This window comes from Glycine soja, chromosome 8 (assembly GCF_004193775.1).
Source record: "Glycine soja cultivar W05 chromosome 8, ASM419377v2, whole genome shotgun sequence".
NCBI lineage: Eukaryota > Viridiplantae > Streptophyta > Magnoliopsida > Fabales > Fabaceae > Glycine > Glycine soja.
This window is the reverse complement of record NC_041009.1, coordinates 32,107,170-32,118,987: the sequence shown is the minus strand read 5'-3', so window position 1 is coordinate 32,118,987 and position 11,818 is coordinate 32,107,170. Positions and strand designations below refer to the sequence as shown.

General features: G+C 43.4%; 1 protein-coding gene across 1 annotated transcript; it reads right to left on the bottom strand.

Moving 5' to 3' along the window:
• Positions 1-8,941: 8,941 nt before the first annotated feature.
• On the bottom strand, positions 8,942-9,835 carry LOC114424091. The gene has a single exon (XM_028390958.1). The coding sequence runs from the start codon at positions 9,833-9,835 to the stop codon at positions 8,942-8,944; it is 894 nt and encodes a 297-aa protein (XP_028246759.1).
• Positions 9,836-11,818: the final 1,983 nt, after the last annotated feature.

The window sequence follows — 11,818 nt, the reverse complement described above, 5'->3', positions numbered from 1 at the left end:
GAGGCGCTTCCGAAACGTTTCCGTAACGTTTTCCGTGAGGAATTTCGCAAAGATTTCAACCGTTCTTCGACGTTCTTCATTCGTTCTTCATCGTTCTTCGATCTTCAATGGGTAAGTACCTCGAACCAAGCTTTTCGATTCATTCTATGCACCCGTAGTGGTCCACATTGCGTTTCGTGCATTTTTACTCTCGTTTTGTTTACTTTTTATACCCCCTCTTGACGTGCTTAAGCCGTTTTACTTAAGTCATTTCTCGCTTAACTTAAAAATAAAATAAATTTCCACCGAACGTTTGAATTATATTATCCGTTAACTTCGGTTAAAATCAATTCCGACCGTTCGGTCATGCCGTAACCACGTTGGAAATCAAAAAGAGGTAAAAAATAATATAATAATCAAAAAATATCTTTTTAGTAAAATAAAGCGAAAAATCAATCGGACGTTTTCTCTTTGGGATTTCTCATTCTTAATCGAATTGATTAATAACTAAAGTGAAACTAAAGGCTAAAATCAATTCGCCTAGTCAAGCTCGTCCATAAAAATAGGCTTTTTGAAGTTTGTCATTTCATTTTCTCACTAAGTAAAATGGATCATTTTTAAGGTCCAACGCCTTAAAATGATCACCACTTAAGTAAAAAAGAATCATTTGATAAGCAAGAACTACGTAGGTCTGAGTTCCTCATTGAGGATACGTAGGAGCAAAAGCCCCGCTTTTGTCGACCACCCCAAGAGATCGTTAATGGTCCAATGCCTTAACGTTTCTCTCCTTTCAAAAACAAGAGATCGTTAATGGCCCAACGCCTTAACGTTTCTCTCCTTTCAAAATCAAAAGACCGTTTAATGGTTCAACACCTTAAAATGACCTTTTGTTCAATAAAAACATATTTTGCAAAAAAGACAAAAACAACTCAACCAAACACTTTGTTCCAAAAGAACTACGTAGGTCTGATTTCCTCATCACAAATTGAGGAATACGTAGGAGCAAAGGGAAACACCCTTGTCGACCACAAAAAAGGAAAAAATATAAAAAGGGTATAAAGAATATAAGAACATAAAAAGGGAACATAAAAATCAAAGTCATGTTTGCACATTCGATTAAAGGCTGCCGTCCCTTGGGACGGACGTGTGGGGTGCTAATACCTTCCCCGTGCGTAAATACAACTCCCGAACCTTTCACTAAAAAGTTCGTAGATCGCGTCTTTTCCGGTTTTTCCGACGTTTTCCTCAAATAAACGTTGGTGGCGACTCCGCGCGTATTCCTTTCGTGGAACACGCATCCCGCGAGTCTCGCGTCGCCCTCCCGCCGAAGGGTAGGTTGCGACACCCTTCAATTGGTGAATTACCAAGGTCGAATCCCCATATACCTTGAGAAACTTCACCTTGAAGTCAATTGTCGCTTGGATCCCAAGGGCACACGCCTCATACTTAGCTATGTTGTTTATGCAATCGAAACCCAACCTAGCCTTGAAAGGTATATATTGTTCATCTGGGGAAACCAATCCTGCCCCAACTCCATGGCCTAGTGAATTAGACGCGCCGTCTAACCACATAATCCATTTGTCCCTGTCTTCATCCTCTACTTCCTCTTTGAACAAGGTCATAATGTCCTCATCTAGGAATTCTGGATGCATGGGTTGATAGTCATTGATGGGCTATTAAGCCAGGTAATCTGCCAAGGCACTCTCCTTTATCGCCTTTTGAGTAACATAAACAATATCAAACTTCTTGCTCAAGTAATAGACATCTCGTTCCCTTTTTTCGGACTCATCATGCTATCCCAACACACACCCCATTGACTCATCTAACACAATCATATACAGGATAAGGGGTCTTTCAGGCACCGGTGGCATAAGCATAGGAGGATTCATGAGGCACTATTTAATCCTTTCGAACGTCACTTGACAATCATCGTCTCATTGGATGGACTGATTCATGCGCAATAACTTGAAGAGAGGCTCACAAGTGGTGGTCAGCTATGATATGAACCTCGCTATGTAGTTCAAATGTCCCAGGAAGCCTCAGACCTGCTTCTCAATGCGTGGCTCGGGCATTTCGAGGATGGCTTTTACCTTGTATGGGTCTACCTCTATTCCTTTCTGACTCACGATAAAACCGAACAATTTTCCAGATTTGACCCCGAAAGTACACTTCACGAGATTTAGCCTTAGTCGATATTTATGCAGCCGCTTGAACAACTTTTGCAAGTTGACAAGGTGTTCGTCCTCAGTCTTTGACTTAGCGATCATGTCATCCACGTAGACTTTGATCTCTTTATGCATCATGTCATGGAATAACGCTACCATAGCCTGGTGGTAAGTTGCCCCAACGTTCTTGATCCCAAAGGACATCACCTTGTAGCAGATTGTTCCCCATATGGTGACAAAGGTTGTCCTTTCCATATCCTATGGTGCCATCTTTATTTGATTATAGGCTGAGAACCCATCCATAAAAAAAAAGGAAAAATTGGTTGTGCTATCTACCAGGATATCGATGTGCGGTAAGGGAAAGTTATCCTTTGGACTGGCTCAGTTTAGATCTCGATAGTCCATGCACATTCGCACCTTTCCATCCTTTTTAGGGACTGGCACGATGTTGGCAACCCATTCCGGGTATCGAGATACGGCCAAGAACCCAGCGTCGAATTGCTTCTTCATTTCTTCTTTTATCTTCAAGGACATCTTGGGCTTCATCCTCCTAAGCTTTTGCTTTACCGGGGAGCACTCAGGATTTAGAGGTAGTCTGTGTTGTATGATGTCAGAACTCAAACTAGGCATGTCTTGTTAGGACCAAGCAAAGATGTCTTGGTAGTCTTGCAATAGAGCCACCAATTCATCTCGGACGTTCACGGACATGCCAGTGTCGACCTTGACTTCCTTTCTTTCTTTGCCAATACCTAAGTTCACAACTTCTGTTTCCTCTTGGTGTGGCTTCACTTCCCTTTCTTCTTGCTCGACCATTCTTTTCAACTCTGGAGGAAGCCCCCAATCCTCATCTTCCCCTTCCTCGGCTTGATTTATTAGTTGCTCAAAATCAACATTTGGGTCCTCGGTATCACTACTTTCACAAAACTCATTGTTGGATCTATATCAAATCATTTAATTGCAACAAAAATAAATATGCAGAAGAATGAAAAATAAATGAAAGTGCAAGATTGAGATCATTAAATGAAAAAAGGGTGTGTATTTATAATTAGTGGGAACAAAAAGATATGCCTAAACAGGGAGTAGACCTTAAAGCCTAGGCCCAGCAATAGGGTTGGGACTAATGAATTACATTGAATTTGCCATGGAAATCCCAGGTCGTTTAACAACTCACCAATTCCACAATTCAAACCCTGGGGGACACAACCGCACCCAAATTGGTTGGTCTTGAGGGGTTTCTTCGTTTATCTTGGCAACTCATTCCTCGCACATCCACCCCGCACTGATGAAGCTTTCATCAATGTGACAAAAGGGAACTTTTTCCAACAGTGGCCCTTGCGGCTGACCCGCCCTTCTCTCCCTCCTTTCTAGGGCGATTCTCCTCATGTTGGCGTGTGTAGGCTCATATCCCAACCTGAACCTTCCGCGATTCTCCGTGAATTCTATCAAACTTGCTATGCCATTCCCGTTTCGGCCCAAACCCATTCCGAGCTCATATCCGTGCTCCAACATCACCCGAGCTACCATCAAAACGACACCAGATGAGCGTGGGTGCACTGAGGGAGACTCCACGAAAGCATTGCTCACAACTTCCAATGCCTGGAAAGATGTTTCCAATGAATCCTTTGCAGCCTCAACATAAGGCATAATAGATGGACAGCTTACAAGTATGTCTTCTTCTCCCGAAACTATAATCAGCTATCCCTCCACCACAAATTTTAACTTCTGGTGCAGTGTTAACGGGACCACCCCAACCAAATGAATCCAAGGTCGGCCTAATAAGCAACTGTAGGCAGGATTTACGTCCATTACTTGGAAGGTAATTTGGCACACGTGGGGTCCGATTTGAATCGGGAGATCGATCTCCCCCCTTACATCCCAACGACTGCCGTCAAAAGCCCATACCACCATGGAGCTTGGTCTTAGGTGCGATGCATTAAAAGGAAGCTTGTCCAAAGTAGACCAAGGCAGCTTGTCCAAAGTAGCCTTGGTCTTAGGTGTGATGTTATTGACTATACCCCCGAAACCCTCCACAGATATGTCTTGAGCTACATGGGCCTCGTTCAAAATCTTGACCAACAACGCCCGATGAGGCTTGGAGTTCATAAGCAGCCCCAATAGAGAAATCCTAGCTAGGGTTTTGTTTAGTTGTTCAATCACCTTGAACTCACTTTGTTGGATGATTCTCAGGAACTCAGTCGCTTCCTCAAAGAATATTCCCTTCTTGTTGAAGTCAATTCCCTCCTCAATAATCCTTCCAACCGGGACCTAGTCATTCGGGGTTGGGCCCGCCTTATTGCTCTCGCCCACATCCGCCTTTGCTTTCCCTTTTGGGTCTTTGGACCGCACCGACAATTTGGGTGCTGCGAAGATCCGCTCACTATGAGTCATGCCACTCGTACCAGATATGTTTGTGGCTTTAGTGGAGGATAGATCATCTTTAACATGTATGACAAACGTATCTTTCCTCCCATCGGGCCCTTGTGCGGCGTACTTCCATAGCACTGCCTTATCACTTTTGTAAGGGAAAGGCGTAGGCTTCTTAATTGTAACAGGCTGGAAACCACGAGGCCTCTGAGTGGCGACATCCCTAGTGAAGTGGATCACCAAAGACTTGGGCTTACTTGGTTTCTTATCATCTGACTGCATGCACACATCCCCCTCCCCTTATCTCGCAATGCAGACTTCAATTTGGCCTTTATCTATCATCCCCTATAGCAACTCTTCCGTCATTGAGCACATTTCCACATCGTGTGATGCCCCCGGATGCATTAAACAGGAATCTCCCTTGTCACCATCAAGGCGAAACATACCAGCTTCGAGCAGCACTTCCAAAATGAACCTTCTAGAGGTTAACACCTATCCCATCTGCTTTAGCCCCCGAGGCTCCCACTCTCCCACTACATTAACTACCGAGCCTCCATGACTGGCGAGTGGATTAGTCCTTACATTTGGATTGTCCTCTTGAAACATCAGCCATCCCGCGTCAATCAAGCTTTGCACCTTATGCTTAAAGGCCACACACTGCTCTATAGAATGCCCCGGAACACCACCATGATTGGCGCATGTTGCATTGGGATTGTCCCATTGGGGGAAGGGTGATTGATAGACCTTCCTGGGGTTCACGATGAGCATCTAGTTGTTGATCAAAGATGGTAGTAGGTCAGCATAAGGCATTGGTATTGGGGTGAATTCAGAGGGCTTTCTTTCTGGGAAGTTCATGATGCAAGCTCCATTGGAGCTTGTAGGCCTAGGATCTTCTTCATCAATGGATTCCTTTGCTTCTTGGAAGATAAATGGCAGCAGAATGGAGAAGGAAGAGAGAGAGGAGACGCCACTTCAAGGAGAAGATGAGTCTAGAAGAAGCTCACCACCATAGGAGGCCATGGATAAGAGCTTGGAGGAAGAAGGAGATGAATGAAGGGAGAGGGAGAGAAGAGCACGAAATTTTGTGCTCAAAAGGAGCTCTGAAATCTGAAGTTAATATTCAAATGATCAAAGTTCAAAAAAATGCACACACATGACCTCTATTTATAGCCTAAGTGTCACACAAAATTGGAGGGAAATTCAAATTTCACTTGAATTTGAAATTGAATTTGTGGAGCCAAACTTTGGAGCCAAAATTTCACTAATTATGATTAGTGAATTTTAGTTATGGTTCAGCCCACTAATCCAAGATCAATTCCAAGATTCTCCACTAAGTGTGCTTAGGTGTCATGAGGCATGAAAAGCATGAAGGATATGCACAAAGTGTGACTATATGATGTGGCAATGGGGTGTAGTAAGCAAATGCTCACCTCCCCCTCTAAAATTTAATTGGATTGGGCTTCTACCAATTCAATTAAATTTATTTCCAACCACACACATCAAATATCCACTTAGTGCATGTGAAATTACAAAACTACCCCTAATACAAAAACTAGTCTAGGCGCCCTAAAATACAAGGGCTGAAAAATCCTATATTTCTAGGGTACCCTACCTACATTATGGAGCCCTAAATACAAGGCCCAAAAATAATGAAACCTTAATCTAATATTTACAAAGATAAGTGGGCTCGTACTTAGCCCATGGGCCCGAAATCTACCCTAAGGCTCATAAGAACCCTAGGGCCTTCTCTTGCATATCTGGCCCAATCTACTTGCAGTTTTCTATCCAATGCCCTTGCGGGGTAGGATTGCATCAGTTCCTCCTCGGGTTTGTGTTTGTGATGGGATTGGCATTTACGGTTGGTCAAGACTGTGTGGGAAACGAATTTTGGGGGGGAGGCCCTTGTGGTTAAGTGGGCAATCTTTGTTGGAGGGGCGCCGGAATGGGAGGGGTTCCAACATTGGCTGAATAATTTGGTTGATATGGGGAATATTGGTAGGTGGGGTTGTGAGAGTTTTGTTGGGATTTGGGCCATGTGGGAGCCAAAGTTACGGCATGGGTGTCCCCCTCCTTCTTCTTGGCACCACCCATTTCAAACCTCCTATTGCTTGTACTTGCTGAAGCAGCGTAATCGAACTTCCCTCTTCTTAAGCCTACTTCAATTCTCTCACCTGCGAACACCAAATTTGTGAAGCTAGAGGGCATATAACCTACCAATTTATCATAGTAGAACACTAGTAGTGTGTCCAATATCATGGTTATCATCTCCCTCTCCATCATGGGAGGTGCTACTTGGGCTGCCAAATCCCTCCACCTCTGGGCGTACTCCTTGAAAGACTTATGCTCCTTTTTGCACATGTTTTGCAATTGGGTTCTATCAGGAGCCATGTTGGTGTTGTATTGATACTGCCTGATGAAAGTAGCCATCAAGTCCTTCCAAGAACAGATCTGGGAAGCTTCCAAGTTTGTATACTAAGTGATTTCCGCCCCGACCAAACTCTCTTGGAAAAAGTGCATCAAGAGTTTCTCATCTCTTGAGTATGCCCCTATTTTCTGACAATACATCTTTAAGTGGTTCTTGGGACAAGTGGTCTCTTTGTACTTGTCAAAGTTCGGCACCTTGAATTTGGAAGGGATAATGACATCGGGCACTAAGCATAGCTCCACCATGTCGACAAAGGAATAATCATCGATCCCCTCTATGAGATCAAACTTCTCTCTTTCTTCCATGACCGGGGGTAGTCTCCCTATTAAGAAATGTGAAGGTTGCAACGGGCGGTGTTGAGGGGCTCCCGCGGCATTGGGTTGAGGCATGCCACCAAATGTTGGTCTCTCAACGACATATGTAGGGTATGGCTCAAACTCACCCAGAGCGTGATCCTGTGGCTCTTCATGGGCTTCTCCCATAGGTTGAGAAAAGGGTGCACGCCCTAACTAGGGTTGTTGGCCCTCAAGGAGAATGAGAACGGAGTGGTTGGCGTTCTCATTGGGCACATGCACTGCATCGGGTGGTGTATAGCCAGGTGGCAAGCCGTATGGTGGGAATGAATTCTTACTTTGCACCATATGGGGACCGCCGTACTGCCCAACACTTCTCCTCCCTAACCTACCATGTCTGGGGATGGATGACTTGTTTTGGTTTATGCCGGATGGGTGGGTTGGATCTACCTCGGTGGCAGCACAAGTGGTGGCAATTGTGGCCGACTTGTCCTCCATCATCCTTCTCATATTCATCATAGCCTCCATCATGGAGGTCATTTGGTCCTTCAAGGCCTCCATGTTGGCCTTCATCTGCTCTTGCACTTCCTCTATTTCACTCATGATTTTGGTTTTGGCACGTGTTTGGTAGGGGTTCCATAAGGCACGTTTGTTCTTTTTGGTTATTGTGTTTACTTTTTGCCTATGACTACTAAAAAGAAACAAAATGCAATGAGTAATGCGACAATGAAATAAACATGAATGCATGAAAATGATAAGTTATCGAAGTATTGAACCCACGCAGAAATTTCAGCAAAGACATAGGGTCGAATCAAATCTCATTTTTATTAAGAAACAACATTGTTTATCTTGCCAAAACCAAAGCATAAATACAAATGCCTCAATAGTTACTAATTATGTGGGACATCAACTTGATCATGTGTTGGCAATAATCAAAAAGCCCATGAACTTCATAGGGGAGCCGGGTATACATCCGACATTGCCTTAGCTCTGACTAACTGCCTTGGAAGCTCTTGACTCCCATTCAGAGTGAAAGTGAATCTATCCATCCATTTCATTGCCTCCCTGTGCAATGATTCTATCACTCTCTCTCTTGGTTCCCTTTAGATTTGCAAAGCCGATACCTTTGCATGCTTGTCCTCTAGTCTCTATTGATAACTAGCAGCTAGGTTTACCTTCTCCTTATACTGGTAAATGATTGTCAGCATATTGTCTTCTGTTCTACTCAACTGTTTAGTCAAACTTCTCTTCGACCTTTGACAAGCCTTCAATTTATCCCCTAAAACCATGCTTTACACCTTTGACTCATCCCTTTCGTCCCTTCAAAGCTTAAGCTCGTTATTGCTTCCCCATAGAGCCCCTCGAAACTTGTTCCTGCTCCATTCTTCTTTCTGGGCCCTCTTTGTTTCCCGCTCTAACGCTTTGGCCGTAGTCATATTGACATCCCTTTACTCGTCAAACTCTTTTCTGACCCTAGTGACTGTCGTCTTGAGCTTTTCCTTGACCACTCTCATTCTTTCAAGCTCTGGTTTCAAGGCTTGCACTTCTTCGCTTTCTTTGAGGACTTCAGCTTCCTTCCCACTTAGATCTTTTAGCTTTGGGAGCCAAGTTATCCCTTGCGTCCTAGCCTTCAACCACTTATGATAGTCGCCGATGACACCGTTGTTGCTCCCCCTAAGCTCCTTATCTTTTCTTTCCATTGTATTCCACACTTTTCATATTCTTTGGAGCATTTTTGCATTGCCTTCACTGAAACCCCGTGCGACGAAAGGCGTGATGATCTCTTCCGACAGTGCCCCTCTCATAGGGTAACCTAGTTGTCTGATGGCCAGTATGGGATTATAATTAATACAACCCCTTGTTCTCATCAAGGGGACATTCGGGAATCCTTCACATAAATACAAAACTCTGGCCCATCCTTCTTTCCATTGGGGGAACCAACTAACGGATGCTCCTACCATACCTGCCAAGAGTTCCTCCCAATTTGCTTTTCCCTTTTCGGCACACATGCGATGACCTTGTAGGGGACAAACAGGTCTACCTTCATGACAAAAAACATGGGAGACCAACAATACATAAAGAGCGGGTGTACAACAGACAATTCTCACACTGCTCTTTTGGCATCTCAGGTCAAATGTGTCATAGGCATTAGCCAAAATAGCAATGACCGGGCTTTCCTTGTTGTGGTGATAAGCAAGAAAAGTATCAATCGCTGCTAAATCTACTAGCCCATCTACATTTGGAAGGAGTACAATCCCAAATACCAGAAGCGCTAATATATCCATGAATGAAGTCCACTCTTCTTGATCTGCCAAAGATTTGGCCTTTTCCTCCAAGTGCTGCCTTGGTATCCCTACCACTCCACTCATTTTTTGCTTCAGTCGGTCTAACTCTTGTGCCGAGATCTTGACCACTTTTGCTACTATTTCCATGGAGGGGTAGAATCCGAAAAATAGATACGGCTTCCTTCTTCCCAGCGGGCATCCCAAGATCCCTTCAAACTCTTCTATGGTTGGTACCAACTGAAAGTCCCCAAATGTGAAGCATCTGATCAACTGGTCGTAGTACTGAGCAAGGGATGCGATGGCTTCTACAGAAACTTCTATCATGGCCAAATCCCAGATTTTCCAATATGCCTTGCGGAAGGCTTGACATTGAACTTGATCAATCCATTGCCCTAGCCTTTGCAAGCTGGCTAGTTCTAGGCTCTTGACTTTGACATGATAGAACCTTTTTTAAAAGAGGGCACTTGGTTTGACCCCATGTTTGCTAGAATGAAAATTGTGATGATCAATATTTCAACATCCTATCATAGAGGAGGTATGATGAATGCAGCAGGGAATGTTTATGCTATGCATGACACAACGTGCTTATCTACGAACACAAGAGTCCTGAAGATTATCCCTTCTTACCCACAATGCATTGGGTATCATGGTTCATTCGCAGTCATTACCATGGTGCCTCATGCATGCAATTAAGAAGGCAATGTGGACATTTCGACTTCCCGTGACAAAAATGACAAGATAAATGCGATGCATGAGTGATGACATAGTATGAGTATGCATGCATGAGAGCATGTGGTTAGTAGCACAAAGAGAAACATACTTGACGAATGAGCATGATAACACAATCAATTAATGCCAAAATAACACAACAACATGGTAGACACAGGAATGACACACACAATCACGACGTCATAAAAATATGCATGGACAGATCAAGGAAACAACACAGTGTGCTTGTTTCGTGTACCTAATGTCGCAACCTACCCTTCGACGAGGTGTGAAAAGGCCAAAATCATGGGCCAAAGCGTTTGTCTCCAAGGAACAAAATGAGCAAAGTCGCCACCAACGTTTTGAGGAAAATGCTTGAAAAACCGAAAAGGCGAAGGTCTGTGTATTTTCAAAATGAGGGTTCGGGAGTTGTTTACGCACGAGGAAGGTATTAGCACCCCACGCGCCCGACACAAGGGGCGGCAGCCTCTAATTGAGTGTGCAAAACATGACTTTAATATTTATTTTATTTTTCCCTTTTTTATGTTTTTTACCTTTTCCCTTTTTATGTTTTTTACTTTTTGGGGTCGACAAGGGTGTTGCCCTTGCTCCTACGTATCCTCAGGTGCGATGAGGAATTTAGACCTATGTAGTTCTTTAAGTCTAAAATTTTGTGTGTTATATTGATTTTATCTTTTTTTGAAAGATTAATTTTAATTGCGAACAAAAGTCGTTTAAGGCATTGGACCTTGAAACGATGTTTTAAACTTTAAAAAGCGGAGAGAATCGTTAAGGCGTTGGACCTTGAAACGATCTTTTGATTTTTTGGAAAAGATGAGAGAGTCGTTAAGGCGTTGGACCTTGAAATGATCTCAAGCGATATTTGATGAAATGAAGAAGTTTATGAGTTGGTTTTATTTTGGTTTTTGCTTATTAACCTTCAATCCTTTTTTAAGATAACTTGCGGCACTAATGATCGGTTAAAACTTACTTTACAAAAGAAAAGCAATTACCGATGATAGGAGAAGGAGATGAAGATGCACAAAACAAGAAAGAGGACCCCTAAGGGTGCATAGATCACATTCAGATTCTTAAGCAAACACTAACCGAATGACAAACGAAGAACACCGAAGAACGATTACGGTCGCAATTTCGACTTTAGAACCTCCCTCTCAGCCCCTCTTCACTCTTATTTATAGCAAAACAAGGCATTTGGGGTCATGACAGCTCACCCAGGCGAGCTGTTACTTCACCATGAAATTATCTGGTGCCCTAGGCGAGCTAGGGTTTTGAAAAAGCCTTAAAATGACCCTTTTGCCCTCCCCTTTGGGTATTTTTGCATCCTTGATCAAAACATTGAATGATCATCTTTTTCACACTGTAGCTGGCATTTAACACCGCAAGTCAACTAGCAAGGATCAAAAGATCAACAAACGATAGTCCCCGAAAAAAATTAGGATATAACAGTTGCCCCTCTTTACTTATCTTTTATTGGAAATAAAAGGGAAGTAAAGATAAGGACACTAATTTCATTCGAGCGATCCTACTATTCAACCGGGCAACTGGCGAACCAAGGAAGTGAAACTGAGAAAACATGAG

Coding starts and splice junctions, on each gene's coding strand:
- LOC114424091 (XM_028390958.1), bottom strand. CDS start 9,835: ATGATAGAAGTTTCTGTAGAAGCCATCGCATCCCTTGCTCAGTACTAC.